General features: G+C 35.1%; 2 protein-coding genes across 3 annotated transcripts; both read right to left on the minus strand.

The window, feature by feature from the left end:
- Positions 1-848: 848 nt before the first annotated feature.
- Positions 849-3,500, minus strand: LOC111885474 (receptor-like protein EIX2). The gene has a single exon (XM_023881728.1). It carries the CDS (start codon positions 3,498-3,500, stop codon positions 849-851), a length of 2,652 nt encoding a protein of 883 aa, XP_023737496.1.
- A 2,713-nt stretch (positions 3,501-6,213) lies between these two features.
- Positions 6,214-11,374, minus strand: LOC111885483 (receptor-like protein EIX2). 2 transcript variants are annotated; one of them, XM_023881740.3, is made up of 2 exons: positions 11,240-11,374; positions 6,214-10,692 (listed from the first exon to the last, which is right to left on the minus strand). In XM_023881740.3, the coding sequence occupies exon 2, from the start codon at positions 9,666-9,668 to the stop codon at positions 6,933-6,935; it is 2,736 nt and encodes a 911-aa protein (XP_023737508.1). In that variant the 5' UTR covers positions 9,669-10,692; positions 11,240-11,374; the 3' UTR covers positions 6,214-6,932. The 2 variants fall into 2 exon arrangements, with proteins under 2 accessions (XP_023737508.1, XP_023737507.1); XM_023881739.3 differs by having other exon boundaries at positions 6,214-10,983.
- Between the last annotated feature and the right edge of the window lie 2,192 nt (positions 11,375-13,566).

Below are 13,566 nucleotides of genomic sequence, written 5' to 3' on the forward strand. Positions count from 1 at the left end.
AGAGACCCATGTATTGTAACAAGGGTTAGTACTAGATGTGGATGTGGTCACGGTCGCCTTCTTTTCCTGTAGGGGTGGTGGACACGATGGTGGCTGGTGGGCACTGTATGGTGCCATCAACATACCCGAACAGATTGTTTGTAACCAGAAAGGGCTGTAACATAGTTTTCCAGTAGCCATAGTTGTTTGGGGACAAAGTAAAGGCAAACTTATGAGAGTTGTGGGCTTTTTTCTCGGCAGTAGTGAATGCTGTGAGAGGCGCCATTGTATTGGCTGATGTCAATGTGTACTGATCGACAAGAGAAAAGAGGAAGAAAGAGTAGAAACAGGTGCAGGTTGATGTGGATGATTGGAGCTGTGTCGATGATCTTGAGGGCTGCTGTGGCGCCAACAAAAGTCTTGGTAAACGTGAAGTATTAATAATAGATATATTTACACTATGATCCCTCTAGAATATAAACATGTAATTAATGCCTAATATATATATATATATATATATATATATATATATATATATATATATATATATATATATATATAACATTTGTCTAATATTTCATAGAAACTAGGATGGCAATTAGGGGGTCAAGTGTTTGAGGTAGAACAAAACATCAACAGAAAAGTGGCGGATGCAATGCAGGGTACTTCAAGTTAAAATACCACCACCTGTGGATTTTATGAATTCCCACGAGATTCAATTTCATTATAATCTAATCTGACAACTTCATTTTGTATAAGTACAGAATCCAACAAAATTTCAAAAAGGAAACGTTTAAACAACACCTATATTACAAATGCCATACATATATAAAATCCAAATAGTAGCATAAATAAGCACAATAGGTGTATTAAGAAGTAAAACAATCATAACTAATATACACTTGAGAAATATTGTCAATGGTTTCCTCCACAAACGTGAAAAGCTTCTGTCTCCACTGCTTCATGAACAACAAAAGTCCAATAACACCCCAAAACCCTGTTGCAAAGCCACATGTTACGTCTACGTAATACCATGTCTTCAACCATGCTTTGGTAGGCGCATCAGTTTGTTTGTATTTCTTCTTGGGGATTGTTGTTGTTGTTGTTGTTGTTGGGTTTTCATGATCTGAGCAATTGTTTGGCAATGGAGGTCCACAAAGATCTCTGTTCCCACCATATATTGATGGATCATCAATAAGGGTCTGCAACTGACTTCCTGTTGGAATTCGTCCCGACAAGTTGTTGTGTGACAGATTCAGATGGCTCAAAAAAGTCAAAGCTGCCATGCTTGGAGGGATCATCCCGGTCAACTTGTTTCCAGATAAATCGAGAGATTCCAACCTCGTCATGTTTCCAATGTTTTCTGGAATTCTCCCACTGAAATGATTATTTGACAAATTGAGACCCAACAACATAGAAAGTGCAGTTAGCTCCAATGGTATTTCTCCAACAAGTTTATTGCTTGAAAGGTCCATGTTATAGACTATATCCCAAGTTGTTGTATATTCAAGATCAACACCTTTCATCACTTGCATCACCTTTTCATAAACATGTGCACTCTCAGATAACTCGCTTCTAACCATGGCATCCAAGTCTCCTAGACAAGCAGGGATGGTTCCCGTTAAGTTGTTGTATGCAACATCCAAAATATGAAGCTTTGAACATTTACATAATGATAGAGGAATTTTTCCGGTGAAGTAATTTTTGTGTAACCTTAAGACCATCAAAGATAGAAGGTTTTCGCCAATCCAATCTGGTATATTTCCAGAAAAATTATTATCACCCAAATCTAGAACACTTAAATTGCGTAACTTCCCCAATTCTCGAGGGACTTCACCAACAAAGTTATTGTCATTCAATTGTAACCAAACTAACGATGAAGAATTAAATGCTATAAAACTTGGAATGAAACCTGAGAGTTGATTTGAGCTAAATATCATCGCAAACAACTTTTGCAGATTCTGAAGACACTTGGGAATTTTCCCTGTTAACCTATTTCTAGAAAGATCAAGTATTTCCAAGTCTGTCCTTCTACACAATGACCTTGGTATCGACTCGTTGAAAAGGTTATTTTCTAGAGACAATACCCGGTCAACTCGATATCCGGACACATAAAAGTTTCCACCATTAGGAAGGTTTGTTAAAGATCCGCTGAGTTTGTTGTGAGAGAGATCTAAGAAAGGAATGACAGGCATCTCACGCAACCATGTGGGCAAAGGTCCTGAAATTGTAGCATTTGACAACACTAATGTCTCAAGTGTCCTTTGATTTTGAAGCCATTGTGGGAATTCACTTCCGATATTGCAAGAAATGATTTTAAAAGACACCAATTGGAATGGAGGTATCCACTCACGTGAAACTTTGAATGTCAGTTTAGTGTTATAAGAAGTATCCAAATGCTTCAACATTGAAAGATTAGCAAAATGGGCTTCAGAAACTACTCCTTCCAAAGAATTGTAAGAAATATCTAGAGAATGGAGTTTGGAAAGTTGCCCAACTGAAACCGGAATAGCTCCCCTTAACTGATTGGATCCTAGATTCAGATCAGTTAAATCTGTTAATTTTCCAAAGAAGTCTGGAATTGAACCATTCAATTGATTGAAAGAAAGGTCAAGTTTGGAGATTTTCCCAAGGAATGTTGGAATAGGACCTGTGAACTCGTTATATGATAGATCTAATACTTCTAAGAATCTTAATCTTCTTAGAGATTCGGGAATTGGACCTGTCAATCTGTTGTCCGAGGGTTCAAGCTCTAAAAGGCTAGGCATAGTAGAAACTGATGAACTCAACATGTTTCCCGAAAGATTAAGGAATCTTAGTGAAGTCATGTTTGTTACAACGGATGGAAATATGCCTCCAATTGAATTATCGCTAAGATCCAGGTGTTGGATGTTAGAAATAGTACTGAAATTCAAATGAAGGGTAGACAGAAATGTCTTGTCTAGCCCACAATGTGACATGTGCAGCTCTGATAAAGAAGGGATCACTTTTAGAAAGTCTGCAAAGTTCCATGCCATATCATCTGCCATGAGCTCATAGTTTGAACTGAGATCAAGAACCTTTAAATGAGAAAGATTTCCAATGTGAGGAGGAATAATACCTCGAAACCCAGCATTAGAGAGATTGAGGAATGTCAACTGTTTGAAGGATCCAATAAACTCAGGGATGCGGCTTCCTCTAAAATCATTCTCACTCAAGTCCAAGTGATTTAGATGCCTCAATTCTACCAAAGAAGAGTTCACCTCATTACCAACTAAGAAATGGAGATTCAGGCTTTCAACTCTTCCAGTGAGACTGTCACACTGGATTCCTTCCCACAGGCAACAGTCATTGCCAACCCATGATGACAACATTCCAGATAAATCTTTCACACTCCCTTTGAACTTGAGAAGAGCAAGGCGCTCTTGCTCAAAGCAAATGATGCTAGTATTTTCAACAACACCCAAACAAGTATATGTGGTTGCAAGAAAGAAAAAACTTGTGAAAATGAGATGGAGCCCCAAGCCATTCCGAGTCCCCATTATTAAACCCAACTTGGTTTAATTTGCAAGAAAGTTGATGTGGAAAGATGGCTTGTTATGATGAACTGATGGATTGTTATGATGAAGAAACCAATTCAATTAATATAAAGCCGTATATCAAGAACTTATTGATAGGAAAGACTTGGAAGTCAATGCACAAGACTTGAAAGACTTGGAACTTAATGGACATTTTTATCCACACGTTGGTATCCTTTTGTTTTAGACCTATTTTGTTTTTCAAAATCAAACTTAAAGTGGTTTATGAAACGTTGGTTGTGGGCATGGAATTTTTAATACAATATAGTATAACGTGTGTGTATCTAATAATATCTTCAACTCTTAAACTGAATCAAACAAAGGCTGTGACTGGCAATAACATTTTTTAGATTCACTGAAAGATGGATGGCAGACTTCAAGCTGAAATGAATACACAAAGTCAATTTAAAATAGTCTCATCATTTTTATCTAATAATATCTTCAATATAAGTAGCTTTATAATTAAACAAATTGTATCAAGAAAAATAATATTTTCTTTAATGTGATACACCAATATTGTTAAAATTTCTTTTTATTTTAGCAAATTTGTGTGGTTAAATTAGAATGATTTTGGTATAGTCTATGCCCCCTAGCACATGTGAATCTATTTTATCCACAAGTCTTCACCCCCTAATAACACTCACATATAGAAATAGTGCCATGATTGATTGACCAAGCATCTTTCTTGGGGAAATTTCCATGCAACTTCCCCTAACAAATATCTTCCTCTTTCTTATTATTGAAAGAGTTAATTTCTTAACGTTTCGTGCACATTATTAACTATGGATGACATAATAAGTGCATTTAACTGTGAAGAGCGCCTCCTTTTGATTAAAAGGAGTGACTTGAAAACTATAATCAGAATCGTTAATCAGGGAATTAGAGCTAATTGTAGTTATACAAATTTACATTTGTATCATGTACCTACTATTTATTATGCTCTTAAAAAACTCATTAATTTGACTTTATATACTAATGAAATTGATACGTCCAGGCGTTTTGAGTTGAATTAGTATTTTTACTTTGAATTAGTAGTTATCCGTTTATTTTGGTGCGTCTTACCTAGGGTTTTGACTGAACTCTATTTTGGACGTTGCTTTTATTTTCCGAATTACGCAGAATAAAAATTGAGTCTTTGATTCTTGGAGATCTTCCCTATTTCTTGAATTATAGGGGTTATCGGCACATGGATCTTGGTTGACCAAGTACCAATAGCAAACAAGAAAACTGAGAGCCTGGAAGCCAACTTCGTGAGATTTAACGAAGATACTGAAGAAAAACACAAAGCGAACATGGGACAGTTTCGTGATAGCTGCAACGCAATGAACTTAGGTGTTTGGTCCAATTTGACTTTTTTTTTTTTTTTTTTTTTTTTTTTTTTTTTTTTCACTATAGGCCATCTAACTATCTAACTTATATGGTACGTATTAATTAAGTCACTTCCGTTAGTTTTTAAAGATCCTATGTTAACCAATTATTCTAAATTAGCGGGTAGCGGGTATCAGGGTAGCCTTTTGTTAAACACTACGTGCGATAATTTTTATATTTGAAGCGTTTTGTTTAAACTAAATGTTAAAAGTTTGTAGTGTCAAACGATATTTTTTATTTAAATGGAACGTTTTGTCAAACACCGGAAGCTACAAGTTTCCAAACGCTCTCAAATACTTCGTGTCAAACACGCCCATAGTGTTGCCAACAGTAGGGTGTTGGGTGCAACCTCCTAAAGCTTATACCTGACATAACATGACATGGTTGGAGAGTTAAAAGCCATAGGATTTTGTTATTTTATTAAAGTGAAATGGCAAGTGGCTAAGTTTACATTATAAAGCAAGTATTTTGAGTTGTATGAGTGAGAGAAAAACCAAAACAAAAATCAATGATACAAATTTTGGTTTTTTATAAACTGAATTTGTCGATTAGTTTCTTTCATTGTAGAAAACCACACATAGAAAAACCAAAAACTATCTTATATTAAGTAACTATAAATTAGGCTTTTAATGTTGGTGACATTGTTCAAAAAAAAATTCTAGATCCACCATTGCACGTGTCATTATGGAAAAAGGATAAACTACGGTGTCTCTAAGTGTAGGTAGCAAAACCAAAGTATGTTGCTATTTCCCGCAATATTCCCTTTATGATATATGCTATGAAGAGGTTCTTTGTCATATTGTCAAATGTTACATTTGATGCTAGGATTTAATGTTGATTTCTTGAAAGAAATTTAAATGAAAATGAAGAAAAACATGTTTGGTGATATGTAGTTCCAATTTAGAGAAGCATGTTTCATCAATGGAAGCAACAAATCTATGATCACCCAATGAAAGTAACACCTGTTATATCAAGGGATTTCATACCTAGGGAAGCATGTTTCATCAATGGAGGCAACAAATCTATGATCACCCAATGAAAGTAACACCTGTTATATCAAGGGATTTCATACCTAGGGAAGCATGTTTCATCAATGGAAGCAACAATTCTAGATCACCCAATATTGTAGTCTGACAATAAACGTTGCATCAGTTCCAATTTCATGATGTTGCATATATATATATATATATATATATATATATATATATATATATATATATATATATATATATATATATATATTAAGCTTCTTTCAAGCCAACTCAGATAATTTACAGAAAAATCCTTCAACTAATGCTCAAATTTGTTTAGATCGGTTTGTTATCGTGTGGACAATAATTTGGTGATTTTGGTCTGAAAGTTACAAGACCAACATAAATTAATCTCAATGAAATAAATTGGTACAATTTAGGTTTCAGCTACCAAAATATCACACAAGTACAACTTCTGTTTCTTGTAATTAGAGTTGTAGAGATCTATTGATAGCATTAAGTAGAGCGTTACTTGACTTCTGATGTAGCCTTTAAATGGTCATTTGATAATTTAAGATGCTGAAATGCAAATTAGGGTGTACTCCTAGAAAGATTCTTTGTGCAAAGGGTGATATTTTTTATAGTCAAATAACAATATTTTTCTTGCTTTGCAGGAATAAACACATGGATAAAATTTGAGTATGTGGAGAGAAACATGTAAAAAGCAAAAAGATGAGATTTTCCACTCAGATTAACATAGTCCCCACGATTAGGGGATCAAGTATTTGAAGCAGTACCAAATCATTAACCAAGACCTAACTCTATTCCAATCTAAGAACAAGATCTTTTATAACAATAACTCGTTCTTCGCTTAAAAAAACTAGAAAATGCACGAATGAAGAACTAAATAATAAGTAGATTACCTGATAATTTAATCTCTATATAAATACCAAATCTAGTAAAAAAAATGTCATGCAAATACAAAATCCAAATAGTAGTATAAATAAGCACAATAGCAGTACTAAAAATTCAAAACAATCATTGCTACATATATTTACTAAATCTCATCCAGAGTTTCCTCAAAAAACGTGAAAAACTTCCGTCTCCACTGCTTCTTGAACACTAAAACTCCAATAACACCCCAAAACCCTGTTGCAAAACCACATGCTACGTCCACATAATACCATATCTTCAACCATACATTTGTTGGTTCATAAGCTGCTTCGTATTTGTTCTCGGGGGTTGTTGTTGGGTCTTGATGATTTGAGCAATTATTCAGCAACGGAGCTCCACACAGATCTTTGTTCCCGGCATATATTGATGGATCAGTAAGTGTCTGCAATTGATTTCCCCTTGGAATTCGTCCCCACAAGTTGTTGTGTGACAAATTCAAATGACTCAAAAAAGTCAAAGCTACCATGCTTGGAGGGATCATCCCGGTCAACTCGTTTCCAGATAAATCGAGAGAAAATAATGACGTCATGTTTCCGATGTTGTCTGGAATTCCCCCACTGAGATAATTGTTTGACAAATTGAGACCCACCAACATAGAAAGTGCAGTTATCTCTACTGGTATTTCTCCTACAAGTTTATTGCTTGAAAGGTCCATGTTATAAACCATATCCCAAGTTGTTGAATATTCAAGATCAACACCTTTCATCACTTGAATCACGTTTTGATCATAATCAACCAGGTGAACATGCCAAATTCCTCTGCTAACCCTAACCATGGCATTTAAACCTCCTAGACATTGAGGGATTGTTCCAGTTAAGTTGTTGTATGCAACATCCAATATTTGCAGATTTGAAGATTTGCACAAAGATCGAGGAATTCTTCCGGTGAAGTTATTTTTGTGCAACCTCAAAACAACCAAATATGCGAGCTTTTCTCCAATCCATTCAGGTATGTTTCCCGAGAACTTATTATCACCCAAATCTAAGACCATTAAATTTTGTAAACTCCCCAATTCTCGAGGAACTTCACCAATTAAGTCATTGTCGTTCAATTTTAACCACTCTAATGACGAAGAATTACGAAATATGGAATTTGGAATCACACCACACAGCCGATTTGAGCTAAATATCATGACAAACAGCTTTTGCAGATTCTCAAGACAATTTGGAATTTTTCCGGTTAACCTATTTCTGGAAAGGTCAAGATATTCCAAATCTGTCCTTCTACACAATGAACTTGGAATCGACTCATTGAATAGATTACTTTCCAGAAATAAAGCCCGGAGAGCTCCATATTCAGACACATACCCATCAGGAAGGTTTGTCAATGGTCCGCTGAGTTTGTTGTGGGAAAGATCTAGAAAAGGAATATTGGGCATCTTTTGCAACCATGTGGGCAGAGTTCCTGAAATTGAAGCATTCGACAACACTAACCTCTCAAGTTTCCTTTGATCTCGAATCCACCGTGGAAATCCATTTGCAATATTGCAAGAACTAAGATCAAGATCCACCAATTGGAATGGAGGAATCCACTCACATGAAACATTGAATGCCAACTTGGTGTTAGAAGAAGCATCCAAGTAACTCAACATCGAAAGGTTAGCAAAATGGGCTTCAGAAACTACTCCTAAAGAATTGTTTGAGATATCTAAATATTCAAGTTTGACAAGTTGCCCAAACGAAACTGGAATAGTTCCATTTAACAGGTTTGAAGACACCGAAATTGCTTGTAGTGAAACAAGTCTTCCTAGAGATGCTGGTATGGGGCCCATTAACCTATTGGATCCTAGATACAAATTTGTTAAAGCTGATAACTTTCCAAGGAATGTGGGAATGTAACCGGTTAGCTGGTTATTAGAGAGATCCAATACTTCTAAAAAACTTAACCTTTTTAGAGATATGGAGATTGGACCTGTCAATCCACTGCTAGATAGATCCAAGACTCTTAAATTGGCCAATCTTCCAAGTGATTTTGGAATTGTACCGTTTACACTCCCATGTATATCCAACATCTCCAAAGCATACTGGGAGCAATAGCATACATTTTTTGGTGAGTCGATCATTTCTATCTCAAAATGATTGTATGAGGCACTCAGTTGTTTGAGGTGACACTGTTTCCAGATTCCAAGGTGTTGAATCTGCTTCAACTGGTTTCTAGAAACATCAAGTTCAAGAAGGTTATGCATAATAGGAACCGAAGAACTCAGCATGTTTCCTGAAAGGTCAAGGACTTTTAGGGAACTCATATTTGTTAAAATAGATGGAAACATGCCTTCAATTGAATTGACACTAAGATCCAGGTGTTGGATGTTTGAAAGTGTACTGAAATTGAGAAAAGGGGAAGAAAGAAACGTGTTCTCAAGCCCACAACATGACAGATGCAGCTCAGATAAAGAAGGGATCATGTTTAGCAACTTTGCAAAGTTCCAATTCAAACTTAGATCAAAGTATGAAAGATCGAGGAATGCTAGGGATGTCATGTTCTGAAGAAAGCCAGGCAGTGGACCTTTGAAAGAATTGAAGCTAAGATCTAGGTATTTGATATTGGAAATTATTCTACTCGAATTAAGAAAATCAGCATTGGAAAGTCCACATTCAGACAAACTTAACTCTTTTAATGAAGGTATCATGTAAGGAACTATGTCCAAGTTTTGTGCTCCACTAAGTTTCATCCGACTGAGGTCGAGATGCTCGAGTGACGAAAGGCCAAAAACCCATGCCATATCATCTGCCATGAGCTCATGGTTTGAACTGAGATCAAGAACCTTTAAATTAGAAAGGTTTCCAATGTGAGGAGGAATAATACCTTGAAAACCAGCATAAGAGAGATTCAGGTACATCAGCTGTTTGAAGGATCCAATGAACTCAGGGATCCGGCTTCAACCAAAATCATTCCAACTCAAATCTAAGTATTTGAGATTCCTTAGCTCTGCCAAAGAAGAGTTCACCTCATTACCAATTAAGTCATTGAGATGAAGGCTTTCAACAGTTCCAGTGAGACTGTCACACTGGATTCCTTCCCACATGCAACAGTCATTGCCAGCCCATGATGACAACATTCCAGAAAAATCTTTCACACTCCCTTTGAACTTGAGAAGAGCGAGTCTCTCTTTCTGAGAACAAACAACATTTACATTTCCAGCACCGAAACAAGTATTTGTAGTTGCAAACAAAAAAACACATACGAAAACAAGATGGAGCCCCAAATCCCTGTGATTCCCCATTATCAACCCCAACTCAGTTTAATTTTGGAAGAAATGAAGTGGAAATATAGGTTGTTATGATGAACTGATGGGTTGTTATGATCGAGAATAGTTCATTTATAAATCCATATAATGAAGAGCACCATATTGTCATGGAGGACTTTGAAGTCATGTGAACCAGAATTGGAAGTCAATTGGCAACCTAATTTGTATCCACAAACAAGTACACATGGAACTTCTAACACACGCACACGCATATACATACATCACACATCATACATCATACAATACATACATACATACATATAAATATAATTTCTTTTAACCTAGAACAAATTACCAACATTTTTTAATCTGCAATATTTTAATAATTAAACCAGTTATATCAGAATTTCAATAATTTTTCTCTTTAATTTGATAGCAATATTGTTATGAAATTTTTTGGATTATAGCGAATTAGACAATTATTGTTATTGAATTTGGAGTTCTGGGTACAAACTATGCCCCATGGAAAACGTAAATGTACTTGGCCACAAATCTTCTTCACACAAAGACTTTGAAGTCAACAAAGTAAACCCCCTGATTGCAAGTTGGGACTACAATAGTGACATGTTTGATGCACAAATCATCTTTTGTATGGAAATTTCCATGTAACTTCTCCCTAATAAACATATCCCTCTTCGTTATTATTCTGATACAAATCTTGATATAGTAATTCAAAATTGCAAATGAACCAAAACTGCTACAGCTCTATTCTAGGAGTAAAAGGGTAAATCAGGAAAATAGCTAAAATCTCCCCTCCCCTCCCCCTATCGACAATGCATCCAGCACATGAAGTCATAAACACATACAAAGATTGAACTAGAAAGCATAGAGACATGAAGAGATTGTGCATTTCGTGTTATATAGTACATGAAGTTTCTGCAACATTAGCATGTACTTCAGAAGGGCTCTGAGGCAATGAAACAAAGTTCCAAGATTATTAGGAAAACCACATTTAGAGAAAATAATGGCAAGCATTTAATGCTTAAAAGAATTGCAACTTCACTAGGGAAGGACAAAAAAGAGCAGAAATGGTTGATATTATATCTACCATTAGGAGAGCAAGTGTACAGCATATTCAGAATTTTGTAAAACACAAACAGACAAAAGCTAGTGAAATCAATTAAAATTAGGTCAAACAGAAAAAAAAAAATGAGAAACCTTACTGAGTGAACCGAGAAATTAAGGAGAGAGATGAGTGGCAATGGAGGCTTAGCCTTTTCGCTGTCCTCACCACCTTCGCTGCTAGTGACTTTGAAGACGGTAGAGTTTGGGAAAGCTATTAGTCCGTCGTCAAACCAACCCGCTCTAACAATCTACACTAATCGAACCGAATTTTTAGTAAATAAAAGAGTAAATTACACGAATGGTGCTATGGTTTGGGGTAATTTGCGTGTTTGATCCTTAACGTATTTTATTAACTCAAAAAGTTTCTACTGTTTGTTTTTGTTACGCGCTTGGTCACTATTTTACCTAAAAACACTATACTGTCATTGATTTTTTAATTTATTTAAATAAACACATCACAACCCTAACCCCACCTCGCCTTACCTACCCCACCATTTTTTCCCATTCCCATTTCATGTCTGTAACTACCCATCCTCCCTAGAAAGCTATCTACCGTATTCTTCACCACCACTATCCACCCATCATGAGAGTTAAAACCATTGCATGTCTGCATCTAAAATCAAATTTATCAAATATTGAAGCATAAATCAGTTATGAAATCTGAGATTAAAATTGAAATATAAATTGAAAAACAAATCATACATGAAGCACGAATTGAAACTTGAAATTCAATTTATGTAGATACACTTGACATCAGACTCAAAAACTTGAAATTAAACACTCATGGACACATATTAATGCAACAATACTTGGAATCAGACAAAGAAATTTATATAAAGCAACTGAACTCAGCTGAGACCACAGGCGGTTAGATTGACAATGGAGGTCAGCGACGGTCATTTGGCGATGGAGGCAGGTGACGATTGCTTGTGATGGAGACCAGCGGCGGTATACAACATTGATGACATGTGATACGGTTAGATAAAATATGGAAACGAAGGTATGTCATGTGTCATGTCTGGCTGATAGAGAGAGACATCGAAGACGATGGGGCAAGTGGCGATTGGATGGTTGGCATCATGAGTAATAATGTTGTAGTGATATCTAGGCCACAAAAGGGTAATTTTGAAGTCAGGGTTTATCAGTGATGAAGAGGTAGGTGGTAAGGAATGGATGAAGGAGATACTCGACGTTGAAGATAGAGGAGGGAGCAGTTTCAAGTCTATAGAGAAGACGACGGAGGGTTGAGGACAGGGGAGGTCGGTGATGATGATGAAGAAGGATAAATCGACCAAGAGTATTGAGAAAGGCAGTAAAGGAGTGAGACCCACATGCCTTTTTTCTTATTTACAATAATAAATTAAAATAATATAAATAATAAAATTAATTAAAAAAAGGAAATTAATAAGGGCATGATAGTCCTTTTAGGTAAGACAATGACTAAACGCGTTACAAAAATAAATAATAAAGACCTTTCGAATTAAAATAATAATAATAATAATAAGTTATGGACCAAACATACAAATTACCTCAAACCATAGGGACCATTCATGTAATTTACTCTTAATAAAACCGACGAATTTTAAACAAATTTGCAAAAATGGTCATGTGTTGTCAAAATTATATTGTTTTATCGAAAACAAAAAAATTGTGATCAATTTTAGATTTTTTTTTTGTTGATTTAGGTTCCATATGTTTAAAATTGTTTTTATGTCCTTATAATTTATTGAAAAACTGCAAAATATTCCATGTGGTTTGAATTTTTTTTTTCAAAAAACGCATCCAAACAATAAAAAAAATGATTCATAGTCTTTTTTAGCAAGTTTGTTTGTGGTTTTGGTGTCTTTCCAAACTAAAAAGACTATTATACTATTAATATTTTTATTTTCCAATTTTTTTTACTTTTTAAATTTATTAATATTATTAAATATAAAAATCAGCCTATACATCTCTCTCTCTCTCTCTCTCTCTCTATATATATATATATATATATATATATATATATATATATATATATATATATATATATATATATATATATATATCAAGGTTGTAAAAAATGTTCGACGTTAGTTAGTCGGTGGACTAGGCTTAAGAGATTAATCGGCTAGGCGGAGATTAATCAAGGACTATGAATTGTTAATTTTTTGAATTTAAAAAAATTAAATAGGACTAATATCATCTGTAACATCCATAAAACTCATGAAAAATTAAAACTTTTTCAACATCTAAAAACACTATTTAATTACAAATTGTTTTCATAATTGTATCATATCAGAGTATCCTAGAAATCAAAATCATAAAATGCGAGGAGGTGCACGATCAAACTTTCGTCTTCCCGCGATCATCCGAAGAACCTGAAACAAAATCCAAAACTATAAGCCCGAAGCTTAGTGAGTTCCCCCAAAATACTAACGTCATACAG

Source organism: Lactuca sativa, chromosome 8 (genome assembly GCF_002870075.4).
Source record: "Lactuca sativa cultivar Salinas chromosome 8, Lsat_Salinas_v11, whole genome shotgun sequence".
Lineage (NCBI taxonomy): Eukaryota > Viridiplantae > Streptophyta > Magnoliopsida > Asterales > Asteraceae > Lactuca > Lactuca sativa.